The sequence below is a fragment of the Balaenoptera physalus genome (genome assembly GCF_965194825.1).
Source record: "Balaenoptera physalus genome assembly, chromosome: 11".
Classification (NCBI taxonomy): domain Eukaryota; kingdom Metazoa; phylum Chordata; class Mammalia; order Artiodactyla; family Balaenopteridae; genus Balaenoptera; species Balaenoptera physalus.
In genome coordinates, this window is record NC_138896.1 from 105161859 (window position 1) to 105177686 (window position 15828).

A 15828-nucleotide genomic window follows, 5' to 3' on the forward strand; every position below is an offset into this window, starting at 1 on the left:
AGTAGGCTATACACTAGATCCTCAGAATTTATGCTTCTTATAACTGAAAGCTTGTACCCTGTGACCATCTCCCCATCCCCTCCAGGGCCTGGCAACCATCCATCTACTCTCTGGTTCTATGAGTTTGGCTTTTTTAGATTCTACACGTTAAGTGATATCATACAGTATTTGTTGAGGCTGAAGTTTCTGGAGGTTTACAATTAAGACTGCTGCTGCCCTCCTGAGCCCAGCCAATGGCAAAAGGACTGGCTGCCCTAGCAGAGAAACCGCATGTCCGGCCCAGAGAACGCGTTCTGGAAAATCCCTGAGCAGTTCTGTAAAATCCATTGCCTCCCCCCAACCCCCCTTTTGCAGAGTCCCGTCATGATCAGCCCTTTCGGTGCCTTACTTGATCCCCTACGCAGCCTGGGCAGTGCCAGGAACAAGGGGAAGAGCCAGGATCCCTCCCCGCTGCCCATGCTCAAGCCAGCTCTCTGCCTGCCCTGCTGTGTGCAGAGGTAGGGCCAGGTGCTGAGGATTCTTCCCCAGACCAGAGAGCCAGTAAGATGGATGACAGAATGGATTGAGGCTCCTGCTTTCCCATTAAAGCCCTTCCCAGGGCCTGGCCCCCCAGGGTCCTGTGAACAGCCCTGGCTACCCACTTGCAGGAGGGCGTTGCTCACTGACTGCCCGGCCCTGGCTGGCGGCCCCCCTCCCCGGAGGCTGGGCGGGAGGATGGAGAGGGCCGTGGCCCACCGGGCTCACCCCCCTCGTCTTGGCCCGGCCCCCTCCTCCAAGCAGCCTGCCCCAGCCCTGAAGCCCAGGCAGCCTTTTTACTCACATAACCCTTTCCCTCTCACCTGTGTTCCCAGCTCTGTACCTTACTGGCTGTGTGATCCTGGGCTAGTTGACTTCCCTCTTCTGAGCCTGTTTCCATCTACACTTCCTCACAGGCTGTTGTGAGGAGTGAAGGAGGGAGCATCTGCACCAGGTCGGCACGGCCCGCGGCACAGGGACGGGCTCCGTAAGCGTGTGTTTATTGAATGAGAGAGTGAAAAAATAAATGAATTGTGTCAGCGAGCCCTCTGGTGGCTCCTTCCCCCACTCAGATGGTTAGAACTGGAGGAGTGTCAGATGCAGCCTTCGTCGGAAAGGCAACCACTCCTCTACCACCAGCCCCCATCCCACCCGAGGGGGCAGGCCCGCCAGGCCACCCTCAGGCTGCTGGGCCCCAGCCCCAATCCCTCCACACCATCCCCGCTGCTTCGGGCGTCTGGACCTTGGTGGTCTCATCCCACTGTCCTTGGACAGCAGGGTGCATGTAAAAGTGAGGGTGTGTGTGAGAGGCACACCCACCGCCAGCCCTCGGCCCCAGGCGGTTGGTCCTCAGGAGAGGGGAAATTTCCTTCTCTGTATTTATTTTCCACATCCCCGACACTGAAAGCCAAGCTGGTGTTGATATTTACCTTGGCCGGGACTCCCCATCTCTCTGGGCCAGCCTCGCGTAAACACGATGTTCCTTTTCTCGGCTCTGCCAGCATTGAGGTGGCCTTTTGCAACCAATTCTAGGAATTTTGAAAGTCTGTAGGCGTAAGTTCAGGGACCAGGCGCCCAGGGTGCGAGGAGCGCCTGGGAGTTCCATGCTGGCCTTGGGCCTTCTCCCGGGGGTTCACGCTGAGGGTGCAGAGACAAAGCCGGGCCTGTGGGGGCCAGCGGGCAGGGCCCCCCCCATTCCTCTTGTTCCTCAAAGCCGGTGGTGGCCAGAGGGCTTACTCTGGAGGGGCAGCAGTGGTCAGCGCCACAGAAATGGGAGTGAGTGGGGGACTGGGCAGGGCAGGGACGCTGTGGCAGTGGGAGGGTCCGCACGGCCCAGTCCAAATCCCAGTTCGGCCACCGGGGGCTCCCTCACCAGGAGGCCTTGCGCAAGTGACCGCAGGGCTCTGAGACGTGGTTTCATTACACAGGAAATGGGGTGTCAGTCCCTTGGTGACAAGGGGGCTGTGAGGCACTGCAGGTGGCAGCCGTGTTCCTTTTGCTGTTGCCACAGCTGCACGGCTTTGAGACAGCATCATGGGCGGCGCCGGGTGAATGAACGCTCTGAACGTCTCCTGTTCTCCACGCAGATCTGGGACATGAGCGACGACGAGACCATCTGACACGCCCCCCACCCTGGCTGCTGGCCCACTGAGGGGCTCTCAGTCTCCGGAGCAGGACGCCACCCCCAGGACCGGTGATTCTGGGCCCCTCCAACCTTTGTGGTCCCCTCATCTCCATACCTTAAGGACTGGGGCCCTCCCTCGGCTGCCCGGGAGCTTCTCCGTTTCTTACGATTCATGGTCCCACCAGTTCTCAGCTAAATAATAACCTTGGCTTCGGCCTTGCCAGTGATCTGGGACTTGGTTCCCTCCACGAGCAGTTCTTTCTTCTTGTTGTCACGGGGGTTTGGTAGTCAGGCTCCCGGGATTCTCCTGGCCATGACCCCCATGGGGTGGAATGAGGACAGGGAGGAGTCGGCCCAACACAGAGCAGGTAGGCAAGTGAGAAGTCAGCTCCTTCCAGCAGCCATCGTGGGGGCAGCGCCACAAAGCCCCCAGAGCGGCCCTGGGCACGTGTGAGGGCTGGGGTCCTCGTCAGCGCTGTCAGCTTGGCCTGCGGGCGTGGGAGGCAGGAGAGCTGAGCCACGTGCGGGACAGAAGGGACCACACTTGTCCCAGTGAACCCAGACCCCCGCTGAGGACGGAGTCTGTTGCCCAGACAGCCCCTCCGCCTGCGGGCCTGTCCTCAGCCGCGGGCTCAGGGGAGGACACAAGTGTCTGCTGCTTCGGGCTGGTGGCAGGGCCCAGGGACAGATCCTCGAAGCTGCCTGCGTGGGGCCCCTCCTGCCTCTGTACAGGACACCCGAGGCCCAGAGAAGGCTTCAGACCCCACGTGAGAACCTGCCCTCCTGCCGCAAGCAGGGGCGGCCGCGCCTCCTGCCCCAGGCTCCTCCCTGGTGGTGGCCTGGAAGCCCCAACGCCGTGTGGGGTGGAGCCCATGGTGTGTCTGCCTCAGCCTGTGGCCAGGTGCCCATCGGGGTGGTGGGAGGGCTCTGCCATGGGCCCCTCAGGCTGATTTTCCTCCTCCTCCTGGGTGAGCACGTCCGTGCCAGCCTCAGAGCTGGGCATGGAACCCAGCAGAGGGGCCCTTTCCACACTTTTATTTCTGTGGTGTCATCTTTTGTCTTGGGCCTGGAACCAAAGTCAGAGTTGAGTCTGAGTCGTACCAGAGTTGGATTTCTGTAAGTTAGTTAGGTTTTAAATGACGTTTCTCCTAGAGAGTTAAAATTACAGCTTTCCAGCCTGTGCAGGGCTTAAATCGGAGGCCACTGTACAACAGGGCAGGGCTGCTGAGCCTGCCCCACCCTCTCCGGGGCTTCGAGCAAAGGCCCCGCCCAGCCTGGCTCTGCCACTGCAGGACCCAAGGATCACACATTACAGTCTGTGGTTTAAGAGCACTTTATTATTGTTCTTAAGGCTACTTTTAAGTACAAAAAAAAGATGGCCTGCCAAACCTTTTTTTTTCTTCTTCTTCCAGGAAAAACAGGCCACAGAGAATGGTATATTACAGATTTACAAACATGGAGAGAATGGTCAGAACGCACTGCGGATGGCGTGGCTCTGTGAAGAACCTCTCTGTGCCTCCTGAGGCCTGGGAGTGTCCCTTCCTGGTGACCGTTTGGTTTCCTGCCCGAGGCCCCTCCCAGGTGCTGCCTATCCCAGATAGGTCAGCGCACCAGGGACCTGGCCCTCAGTGCCACCGTCCCTCCCAAAGCGATGGCCTCGCTGGTGGACGCGGGCGTGTGAGGAGCCGGGTCTGCACAGAGCCGCCGGCAGTGGGGTTGTTTTCCTGGGGCGACGCTCAGTAGCCTGTAGCAATAACAAACTAGTGGCTATTAAGGCAGATGCAGTGTTCTCATAGAATAACTGTGTTCCTGCACTTTTACAGACAAATCTACGACAAAAAAAAAGATCAACTTTTTTTTCCAAACAACAAAAAAATATGAATGATTACAATAGGAAAGGGAAAAATTAAATAGCTACATATCATTAACAAATTAATTGTTCTTCAAAAAATACCTACAAATTTCTCTGTACATTCTTTACGCACAGCGTAATGATGGTCTTAAAGTTACCTATATAAAAAAAGTGTTCTCAACGATTTTTCCTACAGAAAATATAGGGGCCTGAATGCAGAAGCCTGGAAGCCCAGTTAAGTGGGAGGGAAACGTGTGCGGGGGCCAAAGGGGAGGCTTTCCTCCCGCCTTTTCAAATAACTACAGCCACCCTGTGGCCACAAGAGCCCATCCTCCTGCCTGTTTACCCAATGCCAACCAGCGAACCTGTACTTTTCTCATACTGACAACCAGCCTCGAGAGCTCCGGTGAGTCCACGGTGCCTCGCGGGTGAGGTGGTCATGCCCGAGTCACCTGGCCAGGTGACTGCTCAAGCCCTGTGGTGGGCAAGGCTGGAGGGCAGTAGCACAGGGGAGGGGCAGGGGCATAGAAACGTTTACCAGAAAGAAGAGCAGCTGTCGAACATCCACAGCTGGGTCTGTCATGCTTTCTTCTTCACCTAATTTCTAGTTAGTAGCTATTACTATAGCAAACGATAATAAATGCAGTAATAACTGTATAAAGTCAGAGGAATGTATACTGCCTTGGCCCCAGCGTACGAGGAAGCATACAAAACACCATCTCACAGATTGTCAGGAATCTGCTGTTCAGCCAAGAGTTCAAAGAGAGCAGTTTCTGCATGGAGGGAAGTTGGAAGACACGAGTCCCAACTCCCCTGGGAGCGAGTTAAGAAGCAGACAGGGATGCAAAAAATAACTGATGCTGTCAGCCTGCAGCCACAAGTCCAGCATCCGACTCTGCAGCTGACCAGCCACTCGCCCGCCCGTGTCCAGGGCCTGCCAGGGACCGACTGGCCCCACGCTACTTGGGAGTAACGTGAATATCAAACACAAATCTTAGAGTACAACTGTACCAGCAGTAAGTATATCTAGGACTGTAACTGACAAAAATAAACGAATTCTGAAAAGAAGCTAGTAAGTATTAAAGCTTTTTGTTTACTGTCTATACAATTAATAGAAACCAGCTATTTTTATCCATTAAAACATGCATCACGTTTAAAGCACTACAGAATCCTCCAACTTCAGCTCTAGTCTAACAAACTGCAGTGTTTAGAAAAGGTAAAATGCCCGTGATTGGTAGAATCTGCAGTCCAGTTGCAAGCACCTGAAAATCTAGACAGACAGAGAAAGACCTATAAACCTGCATGAGACTTCCCCTTCCAAAGCAGTTTTGTCTAAATTAATTAATACAACAACAAACAAAAAAAACACACCCATGGTCCGAAATGTCATCCTTAAACCCTCCGTCTTTCAGCAGTTTGCCCTCAGAGTACTATCATCTCGCACAAAGTTGTCGGGCAGGCAACTTGAGTCCTCCTCCCATAGTGCAAATCAGACACGACAGTTCTGTTCTCTTCAAGTAGACGCACACACACAAGCGCACACACACACGTGGGCTGGAAGCTGAGCCGCACACGCCCCGGTCTCGAGAAGCAAATGAAAAAGCACAAAGCGTCTGGGTCACCAGTGGCCTGGCCTGTGACTGAGAAAGCGCAAGCCGTGGAGTCCAGGCCCTGTCGGGCAGCTGACCTGCATTGAGGCTTCTTTGGTAACCAAGGCAGGGGCTGGGGGGCGACAGCGGACAGAGGTTCCACGCGCAGGTGCTGCTATCACGTCTGAGGGCCCCGGGTACGGATACCAAGCAAGTACAAAACAGAACAAAAATCCCGACGACGTGGTTTTTGCGAATAAACCATCCCTCCCTCCCTCCCCCCACCCCCACGATTTTTTTTTTTTTTTCATTTTTCCATTTTTTTAAGCACTGACTGTTCGAAGCTCAGGCAAACCATGCAGATGGACGTGGCGTTGGAGGGCGGTGCTCCCTTCAGGAGGCCACAGACGGGGAGTGGCTGTGGCTGACCATGTGGGCAGAGGGGCTGGCGGGCTGGCCCCTGCGAGAGGCCGACTCGGGGCTGCTCGACGCGCCGTCCTTGGCCGCCTTGATCTGGAGCCACGTGTCGCCCAGGGCTTTGGCGAAGTGGTCGTCCACGGAGCCCGTGATGGACACGGAGTTGGGCGCCGGCTCGGGCTCCTTGTAGTTCTTGCCCAGGCTCCTGCGGAAATGCTCCTCCACCACGGGGTCGCAGGTGGTGGCGGCTGTGGGGGGGAGGACAGCGGTCAGGGCTGGGACCTGGGGACACCAGGGGGCCCCCGCACGGGTCACCTCTCTGAGCCTGACACAGGGCGGCACGCCTGCTGCGCCGGGCCGTGGACGCGTTCAGACCCCCCCGTGCGGCAGCCGGTGGGCCCCGCTAGAGGGGGGGCCTGGAGGGCGGGGCCAACGTGCTGCTCCCCCGCCCCCCCCCCCACGCCAAGCACAAGGCCGCTGCACCGGGGCTCAAAGAACGGGGTGTCGACCTCCCTCAGAAATGGGCCCAGAGGCCAGCCACTCCTGGGACCAAGAGGACACAGAAGGAGCCCTCAGTCCCCTGCAGTGGTCTGAGCGGGGCACTTACAGCTCGGGGCCCTCCGGTAGCTGGCCGGGCCGGCCGCGCAGCCGCTGTGCGCGATGGGGCAGTGGGAGAGGTTGCAGTTCCGGGCGCTGGCGGAGGCACACGTGATCACTGAGGGCCGGTTCTGCGGGAGGAGGGGGCTGGCGTCAGTGCGAGCACACAGGCGGCAGCAGCGGTTCGGCTCCCCTGCCCCAACTGGCGACCCCATCCTCATATCCCCGCCCAGCTCCGAGGCCGGCTGGGCGGCCACCCCGGCGCCCCTCAGCCCCCGGCCGGGCACCGGTCCCGCCTGGAGAACCAAGCGCCAGCGGCCTCGGCGTTGGAGTGGTGCCTCGGCGCGGGGCCTCACCAGTACCCACGCTCTGTGGGAGCCCCTCCTGGAGCCCTGCCGGCCCAATGGCAGATCCAGTCAAGCCCAGGCGCCGCCTGCTGCTTCACGTTGCGGGCCACGCCGCTCAACGACCCGGAACCCACCGTGAACGAGAGTCTTGGGGGTGTGCGCTCGGCCCCCTCCCAAGCTCTCCGTTCTCTGAGCAGTGACCCTCAGTGTGAGGCAGTGGCAGTGTGGATCGGTGAGGGACGTGGCACAGAGGCTCGGCTGTTGGGAGCTGGCCTGTCCCAACTCTCGGATCTGAAATGAGACCATCGCCGAGTCGGGAGACCAGCGTGTAGATGGCAGAGGGCTGTAAAGAGACCACGGCTCCTACCGTCACGGTCCTGAGAGCGCCTGGCCCTGCCCTTCTCAGAGTGTATTCTCGGATTCCACCCCCACCCCGCACCGGGTTCTCTGGGCCATCCCAGGACCCTTCTAATATACTCCTGTTTTTTCTCAAGCCAAGCCAGCTCAAGTTGGCTTCTGTTACGACCATGCAAGTCATGATGGAGACAGAAACACAGGAATCTATCCAAGTGCCTGAATTACACACAAAGCACCCTCACCCCATGCGCCTGCCCACACTCGCCCTCCTTCCCCGAAACCACCGCACAGTCTGCCTGGCAAACTCCACTCGTCCTTTAAAACCCCGTTCAAATATCATCTCTGTGAAGCATGACCCGCCCCCTGCCCGCCCCACATTCGGCCAGTAAACCAGCCCTTCCGGAGGCACCTGTCTCCTCGACCACACACACTTCAGAGCCGGGGCCAGCGAGTGTCTGGATCCCCAGACCCGGACAGAAAACATCTGTGAACCAACTGAGCTCCCTTAGGTTCCAGCCAGGAAACTTAACTCCTGAAAACCCGGACGACGAGACAGCTAGCAGGAGCTGGCTGAAGGGTCACCCCAAAGGCAGTGTCAACAGGGAACCGGGCCTTGTCCACCCCCCGCCTTTCCCGTAAACAGTCTGATCAGTAGCCACTGTGAAGTCTGCACATCACACCTTCCTGTGATGGGAAGTGAACAGGAATGGTAAGAACACGTCTGTGATGAAGATCTGTACCCACACAGGTGAGCGGGGATGTGCTTGGGTCTAACAAGAAATTCCACACATCCAGGATGGGGGAAGATGCAGCTTAGCAGCAGCACGTGAACAAAGAATCTGGGGCTTTATTAATTCCACACATGAGCAATGGGATGGAGCCACCAAGAGGGTCGGTGTGACACCCCCCCGTGTGGACGACAATGGCAGAGAGGAGAGAACATGGCTTTGAGGCCGGGTGGACCTGGGTGAACCAGCTCTAGTCAGCAGGCAGGACCTTCAGCCCTCTAAGCTTCCATTTCTTTGAGTATGAAACAGGAAGACTCGTACCTGAGGGGCGCGGAGCATCGCCTGAGATGGGTGTGGGGGCCTGGCCCGTGGTCACGTCCAGGAGTCCCGCCCTGCAGGTGCTGGTCATGCCGCACCTGAAGGACAGCCTGCAGTGTGCAGCCCACCTTTTGAAGGGTCTGTTTCAACCCCCGAGCCCGTGATCTCCCCGCCAGCCCTATTGTAGTGACGTGCCCTCCACCCTCGAGATGGGGCTGTGCAGCCATGTTCATAAGTGACCTCGCCCCGTGGCCAGGCTGGAGATCTGCCTCAGGCTGCGGCTCAACTACCGAGGCCGACTCAGGAGGAGATTCAAGTTGAGCTCAGGAGCTGGGGGACGGCCACGCCGAGCTGGCCATGTGATCCAGAAGCAGAGAGAGAAAAGGATGCAGAGACAGGCACGGGGCCAGGGGAGGAAGGAGGGTCCTGCCTCCTATCTGCTCGCCCAGGCAAGAGCCGGCCCTTGCTTCCTGAGCCTGGCTGTACCCACGACCCTGGGTCCGGGAGACGCCCCGGGCCCTCCCAGTATAACTCCCTTCCTTCCTGTAGCTCCAGGGCCTCCCAGCGCCGGGGCGCAGCAGCACTGGGGAGTGTTCACTGCGTGATAACTCACCATGGTTCTCACCAATTCATACATTAAGAGTTCAGTTATTTGACTCCCTGCCTCCTCCAGACTCAAACTGTGAGCGCCCGCATCCAGCTTGACCAGTTTCTAACACACTCCCTACACAAAGCAAGTGTCCACGCAGTTTTGTTAAAAGAACAAAGGAAACAAACAGGGTTGTGATTTTGGGCTCCAGGGTAGGAAGCGCAACCGCTCCTCAGCCTCACTGGGAACCACAGGCACCAGCGCAACCTCGCCCGACGCCCGGGGCCCCTGCCAAGCAGGGGCCACAGACTGGGTCAGCACCAGGGGCGGGCAGGGGACACAGCGGCTGCCCCAGCACCTCCTCTGCTCGCTGTCTGCGTCCCAGAGTCTCAAGCAAACACTGAGTGAGGACCTACTGGGTCACAGGCCCCCAAGGTTCAGAGAGGAAAGCCATGGGTTCATGCAGTGTTTCTGAACCTCAAGGTTAATGCCTCCTTTTATTAGCTCTTCCCCCAGGAACCCCATTTTTTAAAGTCTTTTTTCCTACCAAGCAATCTGTGTTTATTAAGTAACAACTTAATTTCCTTAAAAAAAAAAAAATCCTTGTCTGCCAATCACAGGTTTCTGACCAGCAGGAGCTAAGAGCCACTGTGACCACTGACTTTATAGGATTCCAGCCCAAAGCAAAGCAACCTGGCATTGAACTCCATCCATGCGGCCTTGTAACGGGTTAACGTAGGATTCCTATTAGGATTATTACATTGACCCCTAAACACGGCTGCCAAGGAAGACTGCTAGAAACACAGCTAGTCTGGACCAACCCCGCCTCGTGCAAAGAAACTAAGCCCCAAAGACATTAAGTCTCGCCTGAGGCCATTAGTCCCAAGGGGCGAGGCCTAGGCAGGCCCAGGTTAGAATTAAAACCACCCTCAGTACAGAACCGAGGGTGGGGTTACTCCCCACGTCTCTCACCGCCCTCCTTCCACGCCGCCCTCCGTCCCCCAAGCCCCCGGACCCACTGCCGGCCACCGGCCGAGCCCCGCTGGACAAGGGTGTACCTGCTGCCGCTCCACCGGGGTCAGGGTGGGCGAGAGGCCGGCCGGCCTGCCGGCGTCCAGGCTGTTCTTGGTCAGTGCGAGGGGCTGCTCCATGCTGAGGCTGGGGAGGGACGTGTACAGGTGGCTGCCGTGCAGGCTCACAGCGGGGGCCACGGCTCGCTCAATGGGGCTGCGGCTCCGTTCCCGGGGGTCTTTCCGGCAGTCCCCGTTGGCCGTCTTGTTCCTGAAAAAGACGAGTGAGCGCTCAGACAGGAAAACCTGGCCGCTTCTGGGAGGCAAGGGGGCTGGCGACCGTGGTGAGACACTCACACTGATCATCTCATCCCTCATTTCGGTGTGGGTAAATATTTCACAATCATCACCCCGCCGTCTGAGGCTCTGATCAAATAGCCTACCGGTAACTGAGGGGCCAGGATGCTAACCCAGGTGGGTGCTGAGGAGAAGCACCTTCCCAGGGTCCAGAGTCAGCTCCATAGCTCCACCCAGACGAGACGGCAGCCCCCCGCTCGGCAGTCTGGCTGAGCGCTTCTCCAACAAACTCCACTCACCTGTGTGCTCCAGGCTGGCTTGGTTTGACCAGGATCTGCCTTCAGAAGGATGAAGGTGGTGATGATGCCAAAGTAACCCAATGCCTCCTACCTGCCGGGTCCTGTTCTAAGGCTCCACTGGCCTCAGCTCATTCAGTCTTCCCAACAGCACTGAGAAGGGGAGGCTGTAAACACCCCCGCCCCAGACGAGGGGACCGAGACCCAGTGCAGTCTTGTCACTGGCCGAGGCTACTGGCCCGCGAGCCGTGGTGTTTGGCTCACGGTGTGGCGATCAGGCTGGTGTGGAGCGTAGAGAGCCTGGCGCGCCAGCGGGAGGGCCCTGCCGTAGGAAAGTCCAACCACGGGCAGGTACCGAGTGGGACCCAGATGAGGCGGTAGCACGGGCCCTGCCTGCAACCTGATGGATCTCGTCTAGGGGCAACGTCACACGCTGCGTCTCTCTGAGAACGAGAATGACTCCGCCCGGTAGCGGTGGGCCTCGCGGTAGAAGCCCAGGAACTCACGGCCCAGGTCTCACCCCCCCGCCCAGGGGTTCTTTGTGCCTCAGGTCTCAGCCCTTAAATCCGCCGTGTTCTCTGCTGCCAGAGCAGTCTTTCTTTCATAACAAAGGAGCAAGTATTTTAACTAAAAATGTGGCAATGACTTCTGTGACAGTGGAGGGATCAATGGACATTAGTGGAACCAAATCAGCTGTAAGTTCAGTTCATCAACTACAGGGCAACGACCCGCATAAGGCACAGCATGTAATTTATGGGTGTGTCCCCCCCACCCCCCGCCCCGGCCCCGCACTATTCTCTGGTCGACTATACACAATGACTTAGAAGCAATCAGAGAATAAACTTCCAACCCATGAAGACAATCACAGAAGTATGTTCTGGTCACAGTCTAGATGAGATGTCCCACACACACCACACGGATCCTGGCGATTCTCAAAGAATTACAATAGCAAAAACAGAAAAAGAAAAGAAAAAAAAGCGCTTAATTCTGAAACCAGCCTGTCCATAATTTCATCTTCCTGTGACGATTCAGATGACATTACAGGCCTTTGCGGTGAAGGGCTGCGCGGTCGTGACCACAAACACCGAACGCCCCTGCAGAACGTCACAGAGCAGGGACGTCTGGCTCGACGGGCTTCAGGCCCCTCAAACCCAAGATAAGCTGGCTTTTCCCTGAACGGGTATTTATTACTGAATATACAGGTGACCAGTGTCTGAAAAGACTACGTTGTCACACAGAGTCATCTCCAGCATCAGGTTGCCATCTAAATTTGAATAAAATTCAGTGTTTGATGAGCTATGTGAATTGCTTCCCTGACACAGTGAGGTTTGTCATTGTGTCAGGGAACCTCCCCCCCAAAATGAGGTTTCTAGAGGTCACGTCACGAACTCTGCAAACTCAGGGGCTGGACAGGTCACTCGGAACACGCCTCCGTCCAGTTCAGGCCCCACGATATTCAACCAATGTTAACTGAGCCCCTATTTTCTGACGGTTACAGAGAGGAAGACTCAGCCCTTCTCATGGGCTCACGACCATGGGCAGGGGCGACAAGCTCCCCCGTGACAACCGCAGCACCGGGAGGGGAGGAGCGGGCAGAAGGCTGGGAGTCGCCCGGGTGGCGCCGGTGCTCACACCCGGCACCACGCAGCGCTGCGACACTGCACAGCGCAGCCGGGTGCCCGAGGAGCGGAGGGGACTGTCCCAGGTCAACCCGTGGGGAGCGAACGGGAGAATGGGCCCCTGCAGGCAGGACGCAGCAGGCATCAAGGACCGGAAAAGACAATGAAACACCCAGAAACCATCTGAAGACCTCGCTGGTTAATTTTAGTAAAATTATACATTACTCAGATTTCCAGCTCATTTTCCCGGTTCCCGGAGCTTGAAGACAGACGTTGTTTTCCTTCCCCCAGTGACTCATACCCCGGGCTCCGCTGCTTCCCGGGGCGTCATGTGCTCCCGGACCCAAACCACACGCTTCCTGCCTGCGAGCCCCGCGGCGCCTCCGTTCTCGTTAAAGACGACGTTTGCTCGGGAAAGAGTCCAGAGGGCTCGCACGGGGGGCCGGACGCGGAGGAGCAGCCGATGACAGGAGGCTTGGGGTCCACGGCCCCTCCCGGGACCCATCCTCACCCTGGGGAGGGCGTTTCCACAGAGAAAATGGGAAGGGGCTCAAAAGCAAAAAGGTGTCCGGGAAATGGGTGCCACGTGCTGCCGCTCTGCCCTGAGGCGAGAAGCCAGCAATGTCCCCAGTGTCCAGGGAAAAGTAGACTCAACTCCAGGCACTGAAACTGAGGAAAAGTGCATCCACTTGCACACTCATCTACGTGAGGTTTTCCCACCCTTCAACCAAGCGGGGCTCAGAGCTGAAGGAAACCCTTGGGAAGGTCTTACTTGACAATCTCGGGCCTCAACTAAATTCCTTACCTCCTGCCAGCAATTAACTAAACCAAAGGGAGTCTGAATTCTTAGCACAGGGGAGGGATGTGGGGATGAGGCATTTTACTTAGTGCTTTGGAGGAAATGTTCTGGGGCCCCGGGGGTCCCCATGCTGTAGGCCCCTCGGCCCAGCCCGGCCCCCGTGTCCCCCGCGCGGGCCCAGGCTCCCGTAAAACAGGAACATCCCTGAGGTGACAGGGTGTCCTGGCCAATGGGACGCAGAACACCCCCGGCAGGAGTGGACTGAAGGTCTGTGGCAACACCCACTGTGCACGAGGGTGAGGTGTATATGGAGGTTCAAGGAAGGAGGGAGCAGGGCCCATGAGGGTCACGGCAAAGACCGAGCCCCGACTCCGACTCACCCACCTTCCCTCTCCTCTGCATCCCTCACACAAGCGTCGCCCTCTGGGAACCTACAGGATGGTAACAAACCTTCACCCTCACGGCCCAACACGAATCACAATAAAGTTGTTAAAGCATCTTTAAGTTTAGAAAGCTTCCTCAGAGAAGATACTTAATGCCATTGAACTGTACACTTAAAAATGGCTAAAATGGTACACTGTATGCACTACAATTAAAAACAATAATAATTAAAAAAAATTAAAACCAGAAAATGTCTCTCCCCCGCCATTACTTGCTGAGTTGCTGGGTCTGTGACGTGGATCAAGTAGATGGCCCCGTCCCTGTCTCACAGAAAAGAGGCCCGAGGTGAGGACGATAAACGCTTACCATCCTCACCCCAGGCCCCGCATCACCCACCCCTCCATCCCCAGCTTCCAGGAGGCCCTCCCTGACCCCCCCAAACCTCAGCGCCGGAGGGCATGGTGGGGGCCTGCGCGTGCGTGAGGGGACAGCCCTGCAAGGCCCCCTACCCCGCACGCTCTGCGCGGTCCCCAGTGCAAGGCACGGGGCTGAGCACAGAGAGGGTGTTTTAACCACCATTCACTAAGTGAACTTTTTTTTTTAAATTAATTTATTTATTTAATTTTTGGCTGCACTGGGTCTTCGTCGCTGTGCGCGGGTTTTCTCTAGGTGCGGTGAGCGGGGGCTGCTCTTCATTGCGGCGTGCGGGCTTCTCTTGTTGCAGAGCACGGGCTCTAGGCGCACAGGCTTCAGTAGTTGTGGCAGGCGGGCTCAGTAGTTGTGGCGCGCAGGCTCTACAGCGCAGGCTCAGTGGTTGTGGCGCACAGGCTTAGTTGCTCCGTGGCATGTGGGGTCTTCTGGGACCAGGGATCGAACCCGTGTCTCCTGCATTGGCAGGCGGATTCTTAACCACTGTGCCACCAGGGAAGCCCCTAAGTGAACTATTAAAGTACTCATATCATGTGTGAGTACAGTTAGGATCTGCGTTGAACGAAAGGGAATTAAGGCAATTTCAGAGGAAATTCCCAGCAGGAAAGACTTTTTTCTGAAAAATGCAGAATTTAGGGAGCATTTAAACATCAGCCATAAATAGCTGTGAAATAGTTTCTCCCTTTCACTACCTTCCCATCTTTTGTTTCCCCTCCCCCCGCATCTAAATGTCCCCCAGGTCATCCAAACCTCATGCATCACTCCCTCTTTCTCCTTGTGAGCAGAATTCACTGCTTTCCAACCAGGCGGGAGGGCGCGTGGGTGTGTCCAGGACATCCTGGTTCAGTGTCGTCACTCCAAGGTACCAATTTCAGACGGGAAGCGGCGGGGCAAGACAGCGCCGCCAGGGTGTGTGGTGTGGAGGGAAGGCGTTGGCATGGCGAGGGGGTGGGAGGCGAGGCAGAAGTGCCCTCCTGGTACAGAATGGTGAGCTGTGTGTCATGGGCCGGAAAAAGCTGAGAAATACTGGCATTCAGAGAGAACATCCCGAAGACACAGAGGGACCGGGGTCTGTCTGCTGCAGTGCCCAGCACGCCCGGCTCGGCAGTGACACGGGGGCACCTGTCTCTGCCTTTGACTGGGGGGAAGACTGTGTCATACATGACACCTGCCACCACTTAACATCACTTAATAATCAAGAAAAAAGCCACAGCCCTACTGCATCCAAGGTTCAAGGGAACCCGACCTGAGCACGGAGGGCCGTGCAGTTGGCTGATTACATCCCTGCCCCATCTTTCCACCTGAGTGACACGCCACCCCCCCCCACTAACTCTCACAAAGGTAGCACCCCCCCTTTCTGCTAGTTCATATTTCAAAACCCACTACCTGGAACTAAGCGGCACACTCCTCACTGGCTCTGCCGCATGACATGTGTGGCCTGCAGTGCCAGGGAGAAGCACATCCATTGCATTGCTGCCCTCAGAAAGACCTGCCCAGGAAGAGAGAGCATTACGAGCTGGCGAATCCCTCCAAGTAAACTGCTTACCTGTATTAATTACCTTTATTATCATCAGCTACGCTTTACTGACGGTAGTTACCGTTATCACCGTATTAAATCCACCACAACCCTGCAAAGTAAGCATCGGCATCTCCCTCGTATAGACGTGTACACTGAGATTCAGAGCGGTTAAGTCACTTGTCTAAGGTCGCAAAACTAGCACAGTACAAGGCTTCTATTTATATTTGGCTCCAAAGTCTCTCCTTTTCACCTTCCCGTCTCGAGAGAGGGATGCAGAGAAAACTACAAAGACCCATGTACCCACCACCCAGAACTGACAGATGAAACCTCACCATCCTATCTGCTTCAGATCTTTCCTTCCCTCTTTAAGGATTAAAGCCGCAGAGCATGGTCCTCCTTCACGCCCCCCAGGCCCCTGCCCCTTCTTCATCCCTAGATACACCCGCTGGCCTGTATTTGGAGATTCTTCCTATCTGAGCCTTTGTCCTCTGACCACCTGTGAACGTATCTGTAAATCTGAGCAGCACATTTTACACTCCCATCA

At 56.8% G+C, this 15828-nt stretch overlaps 2 protein-coding genes across 20 annotated transcripts in view; one reads left to right on the top strand and one right to left on the bottom strand.

Annotated features, from left to right (window-relative positions):
* The window catches only part of ATG7 (autophagy related 7), a 242497-nt gene extending 240123 nt beyond the window's left edge, over positions 1–2374 (top strand). For 5 of the 8 annotated variants that reach the window (XR_014251410.1, XM_082415674.1, XM_082415678.1 and 2 more), the window contains one exon: positions 2103–2374. Coding sequence is in view for 6 of the 8 variants with exons in the window: in XM_082415674.1 (XP_082271800.1) it covers positions 2103–2135 (33 nt within the window). In the remaining 2 variants the exon portion in view is untranslated. Of the gene's footprint in view, positions 1–2026 lie in introns of all 8 variants that reach the window. The other 3 variants (XR_014251411.1, XM_082415673.1, XM_082415676.1) reach the window with 1 other exon arrangement.
* A 1083-nt stretch (positions 2375–3457) lies between these two features.
* Positions 3458–15828, bottom strand: part of LOC309639020 (phosphatidate cytidylyltransferase, mitochondrial) — a 264790-nt gene continuing 252419 nt past the window's right edge. For 10 of the 12 annotated variants that reach the window (XM_082415725.1, XM_082415727.1, XM_082415720.1 and 7 more), the window contains 3 exons: positions 9993–10215; positions 6606–6726; positions 3458–6246 (listed from right to left, as the gene is read on the bottom strand). In XM_082415725.1, coding sequence (XP_082271851.1) covers positions 5975–6246; positions 6606–6726; positions 9993–10215 — 616 coding nt within the window. In that variant the 3' untranslated portion in view covers positions 3458–5974. Of the gene's footprint in view, positions 6247–6605; positions 6727–6752; positions 8444–9992; positions 10216–15828 lie in introns of those variants that run through there. The other 2 variants (XM_082415726.1, XM_082415730.1) reach the window with 2 other exon arrangements.